At 49.6% G+C, this 20082-nt stretch overlaps 1 protein-coding gene across 2 annotated transcripts in view; it reads right to left on the bottom strand.

The window, feature by feature from the left end:
* Positions 1 to 5204: 5204 nt before the first annotated feature.
* The window catches only part of UBASH3A (ubiquitin associated and SH3 domain containing A), a 42934-nt gene continuing 28056 nt past the window's right edge, over positions 5205 to 20082 (bottom strand). The window contains exons 7-14 of one of the 2 annotated variants that reach the window (XM_070795337.1): positions 19889 to 20015; positions 15954 to 16053; positions 14306 to 14428; positions 13222 to 13314; positions 12139 to 12283; positions 11403 to 11509; positions 8193 to 8299; positions 5205 to 6750 (exon numbers count right to left, since the gene is read on the bottom strand). In XM_070795337.1, the coding sequence (XP_070651438.1) occupies positions 6613 to 6750; positions 8193 to 8299; positions 11403 to 11509; positions 12139 to 12283; positions 13222 to 13314; positions 14306 to 14428; positions 15954 to 16053; positions 19889 to 20015 (940 nt within the window). In that variant the 3' untranslated portion in view covers positions 5205 to 6612. The remainder of the gene's footprint in view (positions 6751 to 8192; positions 8300 to 11402; positions 11510 to 12138; positions 12284 to 13221; positions 13315 to 14305; positions 14429 to 15953; positions 16054 to 19888; positions 20016 to 20082) is intronic. The other variant, XM_070795343.1, reaches the window with a different exon arrangement.

Here is a 20082-nt window from a genome sequence, read left to right as displayed (position 1 = left end):
ACTGGTTTTCCCCCGCAGGAAGTGGGCACCGGCCTGATGCACTTGCTGCGATAGTGCCCACAGGCCGGTCGAAGCCCCTCCCACTAAGCCAACGGAGCATTGGTGGGCTCAGCCGGTTCACACCAGATCAAGAGAGTGGGTTTTGAAATTCTCAGGCACTTTGTAAATCAACTGTTTCAACACTGGTGGTGGCTCAGAATCAACCAAGGTGAGAGGAGGATTTGCCCTGCGGAAATTAACAAACATCAGAGACACTCCAGATCAGCCCCCCCTCCCCCACCAGCCACCGGTAAGAGAATGAGGCTTCCTCCAGAACAGAGTGAGGGACGTTGCCCTGTGTCACAAAGGTGAGCCCAGGACACACGGAGATTGTGTCTTCAATCTCATGAGTAAAGACAGAATTGGAGCTCACACCTAGGTCCGTTGAACCCCATTCATTTCCCCTGCTGGAGGAAATGTTTATACACAATGCTGGAGGTGTTTATACAGTTGAGTAATTAACGTCGCCTTCATTATGGAACCTATTTCAAGCAATTCTGTTAATCTTTGTGCATCCACACTCTCTGCTGGCCCTTGGGGCCTGGAGAGAGGGGAGTGTAGGGAGGGACTGAGGAGAAGATTACTCTGATTTAGGATCATGCGCTAGTTCCAAGGACTCTACAGCCTTTGGGTGTTCGTGGAAGACTTTCATATGGTATTGCTTTTATGTGGAATCTAAAAATGCGAGCAAATGAACTTACTTACAAAACAGAAACAGACTCAGGAAACAAGCTTATGTTTATTAGAGGGGAAAGATGGTGGAGAGGGATAAATCATGAGGTTGGGATTAACATACATATACTACTATATTTAAGATAGGTAATCAACAAGGACACGTTGTATAGCACAGGGCACTCAATACTCTGGTAACCCATGTGGGAAAAGAATCTGAAAAAGAATGGAGATATATATATATATAATTGAATCCCATTGCTGTACACCTGCTGTACACCTGAGACTACCACAGCATTGTAAATCAACCATACTCCAATACAAAGTTAAAAATTAAAAAACAAACAAACAGACTTTAAAGATCTAGAATTTGGTTGGAAGACTCAGTCAAACACACTAAAAGACTAGAAGCAAGGCTGGGCTGTCACCAGGACTGGCCACCAGGACAGAAAGCTCTGGCCGCTGGACAGAGCTTATCCATGCTGTTCTCGGGCCCCTGCCAGAGCAGCATATCCCTGCCACTCACACATCTGTTCATGGGCACCTCTAGGCCTCCTCTGTCCACTAACTCACAGAGCCTTGCGCTTCAGATCATCACAAGCTGCTCTGCTCAAGAAGGGTCCTATTCATTCTGACATCTGTCTCACAGTAGCACGTGTACCCAGCAGGGGTTCTGCTGGCGTACCTGTGTGGGTCCTGGGGAGCCTGAGTGCCTAGATATGTCATCACCCAGGACCAGGGTATTTGGCATCTCTGCCAAAGGAATGCATCAGTGGTTCTCAACCAGGGCTCTTTTGCTCCCAGGTACGTTTGGCAATGTCCAGAGACATTTGGAGGGCTTCCCTGGTGGCTCAGATGGTAAAAAGAATCTGCTTGCCATGTAGGAGGCCTGGGTTCAGTCCCTGGGTTGGGAAGGTCCCCAGGAGAAGAGAATGGCCACCCACTCCAGTATTCTTGCCTGGAGAATCCCATGGACAGAGGAGCCTGGCAGGCTACAGTCCTTGAAGTTGCAAAAGAGTCAGACATGACTGAGCAACTAAGCACACACAGACACACACACACACATTTTTTGGTTATCGTAATAGGGAGGAGGAGTGCTTCTGGCATCTTACTGGGTCTAGACCGAGGATGCTGTTGAATGTCCCTCAATGCGCAGGGCACCCCCCACAGCAAACCATGGACCCTCCCCAGTGTAAATAGAGCCAAGACTGGGAAACCCTGGACCATGTGAATGGAGTGGGTTTGCAGGTGCATCACTGTCTCAGAGGTGGCTGGTTGCCGCTCTGTGCCCAGGTCCTTGGCTTACAATGAACTTGGCACCCAGTCACCACTGCACTCCCTGAAACAAGTGATGCCCACACAAACAAGTGGCAGCAAACAGCAGAGCAGGGCAGAGCATGGCTGGGCATGGGGGTCCCTGGGGTACAGAAGGCAGAGGCTGGGAGGGTTGGACAGCAGGAGCACTCCCGGGAGGAGGGGCTGCAGGTAGGGAGGAGTGGATGGCTTTTCCAGCTTGTACTTTTAAACTTTGTTTAAGGTGCCTTTCAAAGCAGATTTGAAAAATGTTTTAGTTGAATTTATCTCTTTTTCCTTTTACAGTTCCAGATTTCTGTGTCATGGTTTTACAAAGGCTTTCCTCATACTTTGAAATACTTAAAAAAAAAAAAATTCTCACAGGGTATCTTCTAGTACTTCTACAATTTCACTTTTTACATTTAAATCTTTGATTTTTTTTTTAATGAGTGAAAAAATTTCCTTTCCTTTCCCCAGATGGTGACCCCATTGTCTCAACATTGCTGACTTAACCGTCCAATTACCCCCAGTCATCCCATCACCCAGTTTAAGGAACATAAACCCCTGTATTCTGTTTATAGCTCTGCTCTCTCTGCCTGAAATCCAGCATGTCGACCACACTGTTTTAACTACAGTAGCTCTGTAGTGTGTTTACTGTCTCTTGGGGTTACTTCCCTTCCTTCCCCCCATCTCTCTCTTTGGAATTTGTTCATTGTTCCTGGGATGTTTGTTATTCCACATGAACTATCAAATCCACTTATCTCCCTCAAAAGTCATTTTTACAATTTTCATTTGACTGTGATCCCTCTGTGGGTTCATTTAGGAGACAGCATCTTTGTGGATGTTGAATCTTCCTTTCTGTGTGGAAACTGTCCCAGCCTTCTCTGCGTCCCTCAGGGATAAGCTATGTTCACCAGTCCTGTAAGTGTATTCCTAAGGCATTTATGTTGTGCTGTCATGGCCATGCAAATAGGACATTTCCTGCATTATAGCTCCTAAGGATGTGGCCATAAAGAAAAGCTATTGCCATCTGAATTCACCCTTGAACTCAGCCACATTGCTGAATTCTCTTCTTGGGGTGTGAGGATTTCAGTCTGTTTCATGGGGTTCCAGGCTTGTGGTCCAGGCAAATACTGACAATTGGCTTTCCATGTGACAGTTGCCTGGAAGGAGTGGGGGCTCTGCACGTGCATGGGTGGGAAGGATGTTTCTGTTTCCACTTCATCTTCCACGGCTCCTTGTGCTGATATGGATGGTGTGGGAGGAGCAGTTAGAGCTGTTTGTAGACCTTTGTGAGCCCCTGAGACCAAGTAGTAAAGGGCCTGGGAGAAGGTGAGAACCTCAACTTGTCTCTGTGCAAAGAGGTTCTGGGAGCCCTGGCCGTGACCTAGATGGGTGCCTGGCCCTCCTCCAGGTGGCAGTTTGGCAAAGACATCATGAACTTGGGGGCTGAGAAGGGCAGTGTCCCACAGACCCCTCCTCAAGCACCCATGCTCCCTTGGGGACTCTGGGAAATACATCAGGGTGTCGGCACAGTGTCCCCAGGCCTCATTCTTCCCCAGGGCCAGGGCAGGAGGACCTTTGTGTGGCCTGGGTTCTTGCCTTTATTCCTTGTAAGAGCTGCCCACAGGGAGTCAGATCTTTGTGTTTCCTATTTGAAAATAGGTACAGAAAGAGTCAGAAGAGGTCATGCATGAATCTGGATGCATTAAGTGGGTTCGGTTGGTGTGACATTTATTATCTTCCTTGTGGGAACTGCATGCCTCTGGCTGGTCCAGCCCTTCAGAAACATCTGTTTTTGGCATTTGTATCAGTGTTTTTCACGCTCTGTATTAGTGTCCTGGGGCTGCCTTGACAAAGTGCCATAGGCTGGGCAGCTCAAAAAATAGTTGCTAATTAGTCTTACGCTCTGGAGGCTGGGAATCCAAGGCTGAGGTGTGGGCGGGGCTGGTTCTCCTGAGGCCTTTCTCTGGGCATATGGATGGCCATCTGCTCCGTGTCCTCACGTGGTCATCCTGTGTGTGTCAGGGTCCTCATCTCCTCTTCTTATAAGGACATTGGTCATCTTGGGTTAGGGCCACCCCAGTGAGTGCATTTCACTTTTATTACCTCTTTAAAGGCCTGTCCCCCCCCCCCCCCAAAAAAAGTCCCATTCTCAAGTGCTGGGGTTAGGACTTCATCTGAACGAATTTTGGGAAGGGAAGACAGGATTCAGCAACACAACTCGTAGCTGAAGCGTCTCAAATTTGGCTCTAAAATAAGACTGGCTTCAGCGGAACGTGACGGGTCTTTCTTCTCAGAGAAACTCAGCAGAGTGTTTGCAGGGACTGGTGGCCCCAGAACCTGCGGCTCAGTGCTTCTCCATCACGGGTGTGAGTTCAGGATCCCCGGCTCCTCGGCAACCCAGCCCTAGGCCAACTCCTCCTCCAGCTTCAGCCTCCTCCCTTCTTCTGAGAAAGCTCAGCTGGGAAGAATCCCAGTCATCGCACCCCCAGATTCATAGACAGCGTTTGCTGGGTCGGGGATGCGAGTAAACCACGCTGGGGGGTTCCTTTCAAGTTTTGTTCCTGTCCATAGGTGAAGACATCGAAGAGATGATGTGGGGAGCGGGGAGGGTTGAAGGTGGGAGCTTGTGGGAACAGGATGTCTGTTTCCAGATGATATCAGCAGGGGTCAGATGAGGCTTGTGAACCCTGAGGAGCAGCAGGGCCAAAGGAAAGAAGAAAGTGCTCAGAAATTTTTTCTTTTTTTTTTTTGGTTTCTTATTAGTTCACCAAAAACTTATGCCAAATAATGAAACACTTCCAAAGGCACCTCGCTCTGCACCCCTCCCCAGCACAGTTCTGTACTCCAGCCGCCTCCCACCCACTCCCCCCACCTCCCACTTGAGGGTCATTCTAGAAGTCAAGAATGACAGAAGAGGGCTTTTCTACCTTTGTTGCAGAAGGAGGTCTTGTCAACCAGCATTATAGGACATAAAGAGAACTGTGTCCCTTGCATACTTGACCTCAAGCTCTGAGGTTCAGACCCATCTTGTTGTCTGGTGTAGACGCCCACAGGTAGTCCAGTGAGGAGGAGGTGGTGGTTTGTCTCCTTCACCACTCAGGCCATGAGACCCAGAAGCCTCAGCCCACAGAGGGTGAACCCAGATGTCTTGGGGACCACCCCAAAGAAGTGGCGAATGTGTAAATCCCACGAGCTTGACTTGTGACATTTTTATTCACCATCATGATTAGGAATGTCAGTGTGGCACTGGTGTATCCAGAAAAGAATAGAGGTGTTGGGGTCAGCAGAGTGTCTCAGCGTGACTGCGCCCTCCCTCTGAGCACTCTGAGGGCTATTTCTTCTTCTTGGGCAAGGATGGGGTGAGAGGACGGAGCTGGGTGCCCCCTCCATTGACTGCCTGGACCAGCTTGTTCAAAGTCAGAGCACCCTTGGCTGCACCATCCCTGGAGGCTTCACTGTGCCTGGGTGGGGGTCCTCTCTGGTTTCTCTCTCCTGACAGTCAGGGCAGGACCCAACCCCTCCATTTTTCAAAGCCCTCCTCCCAGCTCCACTGGATCAAAATGGAGCAAAAGAGAAACTGAGTAAGCCCTGCACCAAGGGGATGTCACAAGCCTTCCACCCTGGCCTCTGCATAAATAGCCCAATGTGCTTGGGAGGACTGGGGGTGATGGGCTGAAGGGTGGCCCCTGAGAGGTGCACGCCCTGATCCCTGGGCCCGTGACTGTGTCACATGGTACGGCGAAGGGGACTATGCGGGTGGAATTAAGTTAAGGGTCTTGAGATGGGGAGATATTCAGATTGTTGGGTGGGTTCAGTGTAATCTGAGGGAATTCACAAAAGGGAGATGGGAGAGTCAGCAGCAGAAGGCGATGTGACTGTGTAAGTAGAGGAGCAGGGGGATCTGAAGGGGCGCCACTGCTGCCTTTGAGGATGGAGGAGGGTGCCAGGGGCCAGGAGTGCGGGCACCTCTGAAGGCCAGAGAAACAGAATCAGACTCTCCCTGAGGGCTGTGGAAGAAGAGTACTCCTCTGGCCCATTTCAGAACTGCTGGCCTGCAGGGCTGCAACAGAGTAAATGCGTGTGTGTTTAAAACTTGTGTCTCTAACCACCACCATGGGCTCACTCATTATAGCAGCAGCAGGTCACTGATACCTGGTCTGTGGACACCAAGCTCGGTTCCTGGTTTTTATCTGGTAGGTGGTTTCCTTGCACCATTTTATTCAATATTTTACCTCCTTCAGCCTGTGTGGAAACAGCCCAAGAGTGATTGAAACAGAAAAAGGAAAAATAGCTGGGAACTTGACAAAAACATATAAAGTGGAATTTTCCCTGGGGTAGGCTTGGGGTGGGTCTGGAACCAGAGTCACGGGTCCTCATCTCCCGCCAAGTGGCACGGCAGATGCACAGGGTACAAGATGGTGTCCCCACAGCCTAGCTCGCAGGGTGGCAGTTGGCAGATGACCAACACTCCGGTGTCTGAAAGTGCGTTTTGTGCTTCTGTGAATCACCTCGGGGAAACCCCCATCCCTTCAAGATAGCAGTGCCTCACAGCCTCTGCAGAGTCCCTTCTCTCCAATGTGAGGCATGCAAACAGAGGTGGCATCAGTTGCCCTGGATCCAGTTCCTCCAGTTAAACGCAGAGTTGGAGCCGTGAGTCAGCGTCTTCACGGGTGGGTTCACCAACTCCCATTTTCCTTCCTCTTTGTTTTCTTCACAGAAGCACATACCCAGAGATGGGACCTGGAGCAGAGTTAAATCAGTTATTAATATTCCATACCAGGTTGATCAATTTTAGACTTGTTCTCAAGCCAGCAGCCTTGAAGCCTGGCATGATACATCCATGCTGGCACTGTGACCTTGAACTCGGCACCAACATCTAACACAGTGGCCCCCAGGGGGACTCCCTGCCCCTCCCACAGCAGTGGGGAGTGTCTGCAGACCTCACTGTCTGTCACAACTGGGGGTGCCATGGCATCTCAGGGTGACGGAGGACTGTATTTTTTCCTGGCAGCGCAGGGAGGGGCTCAGAGACCCAAGGGCTTTGCACAGCAAAGAGAGGTGCTGGCTGGGCCAGGCTGGGCCAGGGGTCTGCTCTTCTGCAGCCCCCAGGCCACTCTGGGGCTCAGAGACACCTTGCTGCCCACACCTGCAGCAAACAAGCTGTGGCCGGCAATGGTGCCGTGACCTGGTCAGAGACTATCTCTCGTCACAGGCGTTGTCTGCACTGCTTCACTCCCAGCCTCAAGGCCGGTCAATCAACTGATTAACTTGATGAAAAGGACAAGGGCAGAGGGCAAGTCTATCCCTGAGTAGGTCTCTGGGGCAGGGAATGGGGAGGGCTGAGTCCTGAGTTTGCCTGCCTCCTTCATCTTGCCAATGGGAGGAAAGCCATCTCTGCTTTGCTGGGTGATGCTCTACAGGTTGGTCCACTTGTTATTCTTCTCTACACATCCATCACCCACTTGATTTTTCAGTATGTGTTGAGGGCAGGAGGAGAAGGGGACAACAGTGGATGAGATAGTTGGATGGCATCACCGACTCAATGGACAAGAATCTGAGCAAACTCCCAGAGATAGTGAAAGGCAGGGAAGCCTGGTGTGCTGCAGTCCATGGGGTCCAGAGAGTTCATGACTGAACAACAACACGTGACCCCAGCCCAGCACCAGGCACTCTGACAGCTTCAACAAGCTCCTATGTTCCATGGCTTGATGACTCCAAAGGCTAGAGGGAGGGGCTGCTTTCTGTCTGTCTGCAGTCTCCCCCCTCACCTACCACCATCCCCAGAGCAAGCCAGCCCAGTAACTGGTCTTTCTCTTCTTTCTTAATTTGCTTAACCCCCGCACCTACCCTCACCAAATGGACCATGTGCTCGACTACTAGAGTGGTAAGGACTTATCATATGACCTGATTATAAAAGTCCTCTGTCTTGTTTTTTATATTAACTTGGCAGCAAATGGCCAAAGCTGCCATGATGATAAAGATGACATCCTCTGACAGACCCCTGCCTGAGGCTACCCTTTGCACAAGAGCCAGTGGACACCTTCTCAGGGGACAAGGTGGGGGTGTCCCTGCTGCCCTGGGTTGTTCAGGACATTTGTTTCTGTTCTGAGAAGGGGGTGTGGGGACCCGCATCCTCAGGCTGCCTGCTTCCGTGGCCCCAAGAGAAAAGAGGGGGCGCGTACCTTTCTCACGAGCTGGGCGAAGTCCGCGCAGTCCCGGGGCGGCAGCCCAAGCAGCGGGCGAGTGCAGGTGTCCAGCGCCGAGCTGTGGCCCACGACCAGGATGACGCCTGCCGTTGAAGGAAAGCACCCCGTGTCAGGGCAGGCACAGAGGATGCCCCTTATCAGACAGGGGCCCCAAAGTGGTCGAGTGGAATAAACTTGTGGTACCCCGAGGCCTTGGCAACCCCGGGTGGAGGCAGACATGGTTGGTAACAGGTTAATAACACTGGCAACTGGCCTCTGGTTTGCGTGCAAGGTCTTCTGAGCCTGTCACATCCTCACACAGGGTGGGTGCAGACATACCCGCCCTCGAGCTTCAGGGATGGGACAGTGCCATGCTCTGAGCTGTGTCGACAAGGCCTGTGAACTTGAGCTTAATCAGCTGGTCATCACAATGGACCACAGAGGACTCTCACTTTATGGAAGGACCTTCAAAGTCCAGGGCAACATGTATGGGCAGCCAAGGCTGGGATGAAGCCAGGCTGGGGAGTTAGACCTGCTGCTGAGTCAGGGAGACCCTGCGGCTGTACCCACTGAACCACCTGAGGAGGAAACTGGAACCCGAGCTTCCTTGGAAAGTTCTGGGCCACAGAGTGATCCATTCAGGTGACTGTAAGGACTTCCCAGGTGGCATAGTGGTAAACAACCTACCTGTAATGCAGGAGACACTAGAGACGAAGGTTCAATCCCTGGGTTGGGAAGATCCCCTGGAGAAAGGCATGGCAGCCCACTCCAGTATTCTTGCCTGGAGAATCCCATGGACAGAGGAGCCTGGCAGGCTACAGTCCATGGGGTTGCAATGGCACCATTACTTTGGAGGCCACATCTCGTGCATCTCCTGCACTGCAGGCAGGCTCTTTACCACTGAGTCACAGGTGAAGCCCGTAACATTCTTGCTATTCCAGACATGTCCGCTTCTTTCCTCTTTAGTTTTTTAGTTTAGTTCAGTCACTCAGTTGTGTCCGACTATTTGCAACCCCATGAATCGCAGCACGCCAGGCCTCCCTGTCCATCACCAACTCCCGGAGTTCACTCAGACTCACATCCATCGAGTCAGTGATGCCATCCAGCCATCTCATCCTCTGTCGTCCCCTTCTCCTCCTGCCCCCAATCCCTCCCAGCATCAGAGTTTTTTCCAGGGAGTCAACTCTTCTCATGAGGTGGCCAAAGTACTGGAGTTTCAGCTTTAGCATCATTCCTTCCAAAGAAATCCCAGGGCTGATCTCCTTCAGAATGGACTGGTTGGATCTCCTTGCAGTCCAAGGGACTCTCAAGAGTCTTCTCAACACCACAGTTCAAAAGCATCAATTCTTTGGCACTCAGTTTTCTTCACAGTCCAACTCTCACATCCATACATGACCACTGGAAAAACCATAGCCTTGACTAGATAGACCTTTGTTGGCAAAGTCATGTCTCTGCTTTTGAATATGCTATCTAGGTTGGTCATAACTTTCCTTCCAAGGAGTAAGCGTCTTTTAATTTCATGGCTGCAGTCACCATCTGCAGTGATTTTGGAGCCAAAAACATAAAGTCTGACACTGTTTCCACTGTTTCCCCATCTATTTCCCATGAAGTGATGGGACCGGATGCCATGATCTTCATTTCCTGAATGTTGAGCTTTAAGCCAACTTTTTCACTCTCCACTTTCACTTTCATCAAGAGGCTTTTGAGTTCCTCTTCACTTTCTGCCATAAGGGTGGTGTCATCTGCATATCTGAGGTTATTGATATTTCTCCCAGCAATCTTGATTCCAGCTTGTGTTTCTTCCAGCCCAGCATTTCTCTTGATGTACTCTGCATATAAGTTAAATAAGCAGGGTGACAATATACAGCCTTGACGTACTCCTTTTCCTATTTGGAACCAGTCTGTTGTTCCATGTCCACTTCTACAACATTCAAATATCCCTTGAGGGTAGATTATACATCTTCTTCACTGAGATTTTCCCCATGATGTTCTATTTGATGCCTGACACATGGATGATGTTCACATTTGCTAACTTAAATCTTATAGGATTGGCTTTTCATGTTTCACCATGGACATTTTCATATATACCCCAAAGGCAGGTCTGATGAATCCCTGTGTCCTCATTAGGGAGCTCCAACATTTGCTGATGTTCTGCCCATCTGGTATCATCTGTTACCTGACATCCTTCCCCGTGAGGTATTTTTATTTTTACTGAAGTATAGTTGATGTATAGTATTATATAAGGCATACAATATAGTGATTTGCAATGTTAACAGTTATACTCCATTCATAGTTACTGTAAAATATTGGCTATTTTCCCCGTGTTGCACAATAGATCCTTGCAGCTTATTTTATACCTAGCAGTTTGTATCTCCTGCTCCCCTCTTCCAACTTGCCCCTCCCTACTTCCCTCTCCCCACTGCTTCACTCTCCCACCACTCATTCATTCTCTATATCTGTGCGTCTGCTTCTTTCTGTGTTGTATTCACTAGTTTGTTGTATTTTTAGATTCCATGTACAAGTGCCGTGTTTGTCTTTCTCTGTCTGACTTATCTCACTTAGCATAATGCCCTCCAAGTCCATCCATGTTGTTACAAATGTCAGAATTCCATCCTTTTTATGGCCGAGTGGCATTCCATTGTACATAGGTACATCTTAATTTGTTGGTTGGATGATGAACACTTAATGCAGTTTTTTAGAGCATAGCCCAAACATCACGCTACTTTGCAGGATGTACCACAGTTTGCATCTCCAAGTGAGAACTTCTCATTTTTACACAACTGCCATACCATTACCCCACTAACAAAATTAAGTGTTTTTTAAATATTTCCATATTCACCTTCCATATTTAAATTTCTCTAATGGTCTCAGCCATCAACTTAAACAGATGTTTTGTTTGAATTGTCATTTAGACACGACCCAACATTTGGTAGTTTGGTTCTTAGCTTCTACTTTTGTTTCCTGGGAAGTGGGCATGGGTGGTCTGTGTTGACCCTGTGATCCTGGGTCCCATCGGTTCCGGAATTGGGGGCCCCAGGTTTGGGGGCGGTATGTGTCTCTACAGAGGCAGTGTGCAGCACTCTGGAGGTGGGGAAACTGGATGGGGAGGTCAGGGCATTCCTAGGTTCAAAATCAGCCATTTCTAACTCAGAGGTAGGGGACTCTGGCCCCAGGGGCTGCTGGCACCAAGGTCGCTGGGGCACTTACCATCCTGTGGGCAGGTGCTGACGATCTGTTCCATGCTCACTGCACACCTGTGCACGTAATCATCATAGCTCTCGGCTGGCAGGAGAGAGGCGAGGGGGAAGGCGGGCCTGGAGGAGGAGAGGGGAGCTGCCATTCTGGCCCATGTGTCAACAGAAGGAGTGAGATGGCTCTGCCTCTAGCTAGGGCTCATGGTCAGCAGTGAGCCTCCAGTTTTGTGCCCCAAACCAGCAAAGGGCTGGTGTTGGGGGCTGCAGCCTGCATTGTCACTGAGCAGCAGGCACACAGGCTTGTGGTGGCAGAGCCAGCTACGGGCAGTTCTCTGGCTGACACATGCTAGCCGGGCTCCCTGACCCTCTTCTCAGTGGGCTGGACCTGTAGGCTTCACATCCAACCTTGTGGACTGAGTTCAGTCAGAACCCCTCACCCCCTGTATCTGACCACCCTGGATACCTGAGCAAACTCGGCTCCCCGTCCACCTCCAGATGTGTCTATCCCCCTACCTGTCTGCAGTAAGGATTGTTTAAGGTCTGCAAGAATTGCCCTATTCCAATATGAACTTCCCACCCCACCCCTCTCCTGGTTGAAAAATCCCCACTGGGCCTTGTATTTGGAGAGGAGTCCCATCTCTCTTCTTCTGCCACGCCCCACTGCAATGGTCCCTTGTGAATAACACCTTCATCATCATCTTTAAACAAGCAGCAGGAAGCCTAGTTGCAGACACCGTGAGGCGGCTCACCTGTAATCCAGGCTGACGTTGAAATCCGCCTCCTTCATCTCTTCCAGGGTCATGAGGGTGGGGGTAGTTTTGCCGGCCTCCCATTTGGTCCATTCAAAGATGCCAGGTTCCACTCTTATCTTAACTTTTTTCTCCAGTTTGAACTCTGAATTCAACAGAACACAAGTGTTTATCATCTTCAGGGTTTATTTTGGCTTTCTGTAAAAAAGTCTCTTCCTAGGTCTAAATCAACCCTTTGAGGGCAAAAAACGTGATTTTATTTCACACACAGTCATGCTAGTTCTCAGACAAGAGGCACTAGGCCGCTGGAGGCTATCAGGATGACCCTCTGTCCATCAGGAAGGACCGGAGTCTCCCGGGATCTGGAAGACACCTGCAGCCCCCTGGTGCTCACCCTATCCTTGCATGGGCCCCACTGCACACGGCACTTGGGCTCATCCTCAGGTTAAGAAGGAGCGCACCCATGAGGACTTGGCTGGTCCACTGATCCTCGGAAAAGATGAACAATTGTGGAGCCTGTTAGTCACACAGAAGTGCCATCCTGGCAAACACTTAGCCCAGACCGAGCCAAAGCAGAGGGTGGATCGGAGTCATCTTCTAGAACATTCTAACTCTCCCAACTCACCCTACCCTAGGATTTTTTTTTTAATGAGAAAAAAAAAGCTCCACTTTCTATTGTAAATTAGAAAACTGGAAATGGAAGTCATGATCTGTTTTGCCAAAAATAGCACATATTTTTGCTATAGAAAAACACATTCCATAAACTGATTTTTTTTCACACCTTTGATAACTCCTCCTCCAATGACATCCTTTCCACTGCTCTTCTAAGCTCAGCACCAACCTCTCTTAAAAAACTCATGCATAAGGTGGTCAAAGGCAAATTAAAATCTTGACCTTCCAGAAATGCTAACAGGCTCAGTGCCTCCTCACAGTTCTCAGGGGCTGGTTCGCAACTGTCTTGTAAATTTAGACTGTCATTCACAGCCATCCACTTTCTTTCCACCTCTGCTCACTGCCCTCTCCCCCCAGAGAAGAGCCATGAGGTCACGGCCATGTGAGAAGGTTGCTGCAGTTCTCACTGACCTCCCAGTATATGTTTGGCCGTCTGCAAACAGCGGAGGGCGGGGGAGCTGAAGACTGAGGTGATCCTGATGCCGCTGTCCAGCAGAGCTTCCCCTGGAAAACAGCAGTGGGAAATGTGCCCTCTTCATCACTGTAGCTGCCCAAGGGGGCAACTTCGGAGGGCAGCTTACTACCTGTGGCAGGAAAGCTTTTATGTAGCTCCATGATTCCCACCCCCAGTGTATGCACCCCGTACGATTGTGCCTGATGTGTGGGTGGAAACCGTGATTAAGGTCAGCCAGCATGGCCCCAGGGAGGAGCTGGTTTTAGTATGTTCCTCCAGTTAACCACTGTGTGACTTGGGAAGCCCATGAACCTTCCCGATTCTATATTTGAGTTTCTTAATTCATAGAATGCAGACCAGATGAGCTCAATGGCCTCTTCTCTTCCATAAGGTCAATCATGTGGAACCAGAACCTCAGACAAAACAAAAGCCCAAAGGGACAGATTTTGAAATAAAATCAAAGACAGGATGTATCTTTCAATTTTTAAAATGACATCCTTAGTGTACACAGTGATCACTGATTTTGTTTTTTTTCCCTTTTCTCTCTTGTTCTTTTTATCCCTTTCATTCCTCCTGACTTCCCCACCAACCCATTCCTGGGTCAAGTCTCTGAGCTTCCTACTTGCTGTGTGATCTTGGGTTACTATGTGATCTTGGGCAACATACTTAACCTCTCTGGGCCTCAGTTTCTTCATCAGCAGAGTGAGGATAATGCTATTACTGCCTTCAAAGCATGTGGCAAGGGCTCAGTACCAGTGAGTGATAATCACTGCTACAATCATTGTTACTATTCTCTTGGTTGTTGCTGTTTAATCGCTAAGTTGTGTCTGACTCTTGCAACCCCATGGACTGTAGCCCGCCAGGTTCCTCTGTCCATGGGATTATCCTGGCAAGAATGCTGGAGTGGGTTACCATTTCCTTCTCTAAGGGATCTTCCCAATCCAGGGGTTGAACCCTTCATTTCCTGCCTTGGCAGGCAGATTTTTTACCACTGAGCCACCTGGGAAGCCCCATTCCTCCTAGGTTGAGCCTCAAACATACCTGCCATCCTGGACTGGAAAATTCCACAAGACGATAATGGTGGATCGTTTTCAAAGTCTTTGATGCCGCGGCTCCGTTTGGGCAGGCTGCGAGGGAAGTTCAGGTCTGGCCGGTAATATCTTCCTACAGCATAAATAAGCACCAGTTGTTCAATTCCATCAAGTTAGGTCATACCTGTCCCACTAAATGCTTAAGATCAAGACCCACATTTGAAGCACGGTAATTAAACTGTTGTCAACGGTGTTTTTTCTTGAATGCACCCTGCAATGTAGATTAAATTTCAGGAGGAAATTCTACTCTACTCAGCACACATTTCCTCAAACTCAGAAAACCTGTGTTTCATCTGCAGGCACCACCAGACCTTCTTCATCTTCTCAAACCCCTCCCAAAGATACACTCGTGCAACTGCCCTGATTAAGAACAAGCATCTCCATGACTGACTTAGCTTAACTCAATACGAATCTCAAATTGGCATTAATTAGTTAGATGCAATTCAACCCATCTCCCTGGCTTTAAGGTGTCACATTGCCTGTGGGCCGGAATACAGAGGGCAGGAGTGGGTCCTGCCTTGTGTGCTGTTAGTCAATTGCTTCAGGCTGGAGAATTCCATGGACAGAGGAGCCTGGTGGGCCACAGTCCACAGGGTCGCAGAGAGTCCGACACGACTGAGCGACTTCATGTTCACTTTCACTTTTCACGGGGATTCACTGGGACTGCCCTGCCCCAACCCCAATCCATTCAGAGGCTCAGAGCACTTTGGTTCACCTTGAGTTTGACCTTGAACTCTGCTTGGACGGTCTGGTGCACATCCTGGCACCACCAGTGACTAGTTGTGTATTAGAGGCAGCTGACTGACTCCCCCTTATCTGTAAAACGTGGGCGACGATATAGTTGTTTGAATGAGTCAGTAAGGAGATGCCTGGAGCCCACAGCCTGGCTCAGAGTAAACAGTCAGTAGGGTTAGGTCTGATCTCATCCTCAGATTATCTGTGATCCCCACAGAGGACTCCGTAACACACCAAGCCCTCACATCCTCTCACATGTCTCCCAGACATCCTGGCCACAACAGATTCTAGCAGCCAAATTCCTCTCCCGAGACCTGCTCTATGTATGTCATGTGGCCGGTCAACACTTGTGCCTGAACACACCAGCCCAGCCTTCCAACAGTTCACCAATCAGAGAGAGGTAGCGGCTGTTTTCCATATCTTGTCTTTTTAGGTTCTATGCAAGATTTTTCTAGAAGCTGCCTCCCCAGAATTTCCATTGACAGAGACTTTGCTGGAACTGGAAGCTTTAAGGGCTTTTATTAAATGCCAAAGTGTTAACTGCTTCTGCACGGAAGGTGGTATTTGTTTTCCATTCAAAGAGAAGTTCCGTCATTTTTATCATATTCTCAAGAGCATCTATGACTCCCCACATGTGAACCTATTCTATTGAGTCTTCTGCCTCCGTGATGCTTCATCTGTGGTCACTTTGTGAAGGAGAGGGCAGAGCTCCAAAGAAGCTGAGGATCTGGGAGGAGGTTAGGTTCTGATGGGAGTTCAGTCTGAGTAAAGAATGGTGCCCCAGGGCTCTGACTAAGCATACTGAGACGTGATCTGTGTTAGCTCTAATTCCTCTGTTTGGATCCTGCCAGGACTGTACTTACCATCGGGTGTTGTACACTGCTGCAGCCAGGACTTCCCGAAGATCTGGTCCACCCTCTCCCCATGGCGTACCACCAGGACGCTTCTCCTCACTATCGTGGCCTGGGATGGGGGGAGGAGAGGCGCCTGAGGTTTAACACTGCGTTCTGAGACTTGTCCCCGGCCCCTACTCCAAGGCATCCCTCCCGTCCTTGTTCAATAGCTATGCTGTGCTGTACTCAGTCACTTCAGTCGTGTCTGACTCTTTGCAACCCTGTGGACTGCAGCCTGCCAGGCTCCTCTGTCCATGGATTCTCCAGGCAAGAATGCTGGAGTCGATTGCCATGCCCTCCTCCAGGGGATCTTCCCCACCCAGGGATTGAACCCACGTCTCTTATATGTCCTGCATCGGCAGGTGGGTTCTTTACCACTAGTGTCAGCTGGGAAGCCTGTTGAGCAGCTGCAGCCTGTCTTACCGGGGCCTTTACAATGAGGTGGGAGTAGAATCATCTGTTATTTCTTGCAGCCTTTAATGTTCTGGGCACTAGAGTGCACACAGGAAGTGGAGAGAAAGTGGAATGAATGGTCCACCCCTCAGCACATCAGTTTTCCACCTTCCCTCTTCTTCCAAGTGCCTACCCTGGTCTTGTCCCTTCAGGCTGCTGGAATGAAACATTTTCTGACCCAGGGATTGAACTTGGGTCTCCCACGTTGCAGGCAGATTCTTTACCTTCTGAGCCACCAGGGAAATCCATAATCTATAGTATTAATATAATAGTATAAAATACATATTACATGGTATAATAGATCTATATATATGATACGTAGATAAGTACAGATCTTTTCTTAACTTGTGATGGGTTACATTTCAATAAAACCATCATAAGTTGAAAATGTCTTAAGTCAGAAATGCATTTAATGCATCGAAACTACTGACCATCTAGCTCAGCTCAGTCTGCCTTAACCATGTTCAGATACCTACATTAGCTGACTGAGGGGCAAACTCATCTATCACAAAGCGTATTTTATAATTGTGGTGAACATCTCCTGTGACTTGCTGGATACGGTACTGAAAGTGAAAAACGGAACGGCTGTCTAGGTGCAGCATGGTTATCAGTGTATCAGTATTTCACCCTCGTGATCAAGGGCTAATGGGGCTGTGCTGCCACTGCCAAGCATCAGAGAGAGGACTGGACTACACATCACTAGTCTTGGAAAAGAGCAGAATTCAAGTATTTAAAATTCTACTGAACGATTTGCTTTTACATCATCGTAAAGTCAAAAGATTGTAAGTTGAACCTTATAAGTTGGGGACCACCTGTATCTAATGTATCTGTCTATGTATCTTCTATGTATCTATTATCTGTCTATCTGTCTATCTATCATTTATCCATCCATCCATCCTAGTCTCTTCTGTTGCTGGCACTGGTCCTCTTCTGAGGGGCCCTCCAGGACCACCCAGGTGTTGGCATGTTAAAGATGGTTCTCTGCTTGGTGTCAGGGTATATGTTTAGCTATGAGTAACCAGGGAAGAGGGGCTTCCCAGGTGGCACTAGTGGTAAAGAACCCACTTGCCAATGCAAGAGATGTAGAGAGACACAAGTTTGATCCCTGGGTTGGGAGGATCCCCTGGAGGAGGGCATGGCAACCCACTTGGAGAATCCCAAGGACAGAGGAAGCTGGTGGGCTACAGTCCATGGGGGTCACAAAGAGTCGAACATGACTGAGCGACTGAACAGCAATTCTGGAGCAGAATGGGAAATTCCACATCAGCACAGGCCCGTGGTCTCCTGTGACTTGTGCCGTCAGCATCCGGAGCACCTGTGCCTGATTCTGGGACACAGGGAGTCGTCCACAGGTGCCCCACTTAGGGGGTCTCACTGGGGCTGAGGACAAGCGTGGAAAGATGAGTCACAGATGCTAGAGGATGGAGGGGGAGCAGAGCTGATGGTGCTGCCACAGGAGGTGGGCAGGGGGGACTCCACGGAGGACGCAGGACTTGGTCATGCCTGGGGTCAGGGTCACCAGGGATGTTATAGCACCCACTTCAGGGGCTGAAAACAAAAGTAGCTTGTTCCCTTCTGGTTCTGAAGGCTATCACAGGGCCAGTTCCCCTCAGAAGCTCTAGGAGAGGGTCCTTCCTGCCTCTTTGAGCTCCCGGCAGCCCCAGCATCCTTGGCATGTGGCTGCCTTGGTGTGTGGCTCCAGGTTCTGCCTCCTGGGCACATGGCTTCTCCCTGAGTGCTGTGTCTCCTCTTCTACGCGCATCACACCCCTGCTTTTGGTGATTCGGTTTAGGATCACGGGATAATCCAGAACAACCTCTCCACTGAGATCCTCATCTCAGTCCCACAGGCAGACACACGTTTCCTTGTAAGTTTCACAGGCGGCAGGAATTGAGACCTCACTTCTTTGGGGCCGTTGTTCAGCCCACTACATGATTGTTCTGGCATACCTGTAGCCAGTTTTCCTTTCTCACCATGTGGATGAAGTGGTCTCAGACCAGAGGAGGGTTCCATTCACAAGGACTGGTGTCAGGGTCTCACCCACTAAACACCAGCACGTTCACACAGAGGCTGAGCCTGAGGCTGAGCTTTTCCACCTAACTCCTCTCCTTGTTCAATCTGAAAAGAGGGGGCTCAGCCTCAGGGGGCCCCCAGCCCTACTCTAGGCCAGTTCTCCCCCTCCCCAGTAAGACTGAGGCAGGCAGCCGGTGGTGCCCATCTGTGTCTGCCTGGGGCCGGCAGGCCTCTGGCCCCCAGTCAGTGGCTCCTCTTCCCGGGCTGTGGTCCCCCTGAGGACCGGGCTAGAGGTCACCGTGATGCCCTCACGCTGTTCTGGTTCCCCTGCCCTGTGTGCAGCTCTTGTCTGACCTAGAGGCAGCCTCTGGGGGCTGGGGGGTACTTGGGGCAGGAGTCAGCTGGCTGATGGCAGAGTTAGGGAGAGAGCATGGCAAACTGGGAGGGCTGGGCCTCTGCCCCTTCCCCAGCATGTGTCCTGGCCCCGTGAGTGACTGAGCTTTGGTCACGAGTACTGAGCTTTAGACAAGAGCTGTATGTGGACACTGTGGACACTGTCCTGTGGACACTGGACAGGTTCACAGCCATGTGTGTGTGTGTATATGTGTGTGTGTGTATATGTGTATGTGTAGTGTGTGTGTATGTGTATATATGAGTGTGTGTATATGTATATGTGAGTGTGGATATGTGTGTGTATGTGTATATGTGTGTATGTGTGTGTATATATGTGTGCAAGTGTATGTGTATATGTGTATGTGTAGTGTGTGTATGTGTGTATATGTGTGTATGTGTATATGTGTGTGTATGTGTATATGTGAGTGTGTGTATGTATATATGTGTGTGTAGTGTGTGTGTATGTGTATATGTGTGTGTGGTGTGTGTATGTGTGTGTATACGTACATGTAGTGTATATATGTATATGTGTGTGTATATGTGTATGTGTAGTGTGTGTGTATATGTATGTGAGCATATGTGTGTGTGTGATGTGTATGTGAGTGTGTATATGTGTGTGTATGTGTATATGTGTGTGTATGAGTGTATGTATGTGTATATGTGTGTGTGTGTATATGTGTGTATGTGTATATGTGTGTATGTGTATATGTGAGTGTGTGTATGTGTGTGTGTGGTGTGTGTGTATGTGTATATGTGTGTGTGTGGTGTGTATATATATGTATATGTGAGTGTGTGTATGTGTGTATGTATGTATGTGTGTATGTGTGTGTATGTGTATATGTATATGTGTGTGTGGGTCACCCTCTTCCCCGGATGGACGGAGCAGAGGGATGTGGTAGCAGAAGGATGGGCCCTTTGCTGGCCCACCCAGGCCTGAGCTCCAGGAATCAGTGTCTGAATGAAAGCTGCTCCTGGGGGGCCAAGTCTCCCCGGAGCTGACCCAGGGCATGGTTGCGTGGTTTGTTTGGCATCAAGGGCCCCGTTACCTGTAGAGACTGCAGGCTGCTGAGGCTCCTGGACGAGGATGGTGGGTTGGGCTCCCCGTTCCGTCTGCTGCTGGCCTCGCCGTCCTTTCTGGAGCTCAGGTCAGGGGTTACACTGAAGGTGTATGTCCTGTGGGAGAGGAGAGGGATGTCATGTCACATGGACACTGGGAGGCACTCAGTCATCACGTGATTGA

Source organism: Bos indicus, chromosome 1 (assembly GCF_029378745.1).
Source record: "Bos indicus isolate NIAB-ARS_2022 breed Sahiwal x Tharparkar chromosome 1, NIAB-ARS_B.indTharparkar_mat_pri_1.0, whole genome shotgun sequence".
In the NCBI taxonomy this organism is placed as follows: Eukaryota; Metazoa; Chordata; class Mammalia; order Artiodactyla; family Bovidae; genus Bos; species Bos indicus.
This window is presented reverse-complemented; position numbering and strand designations above follow the sequence as displayed.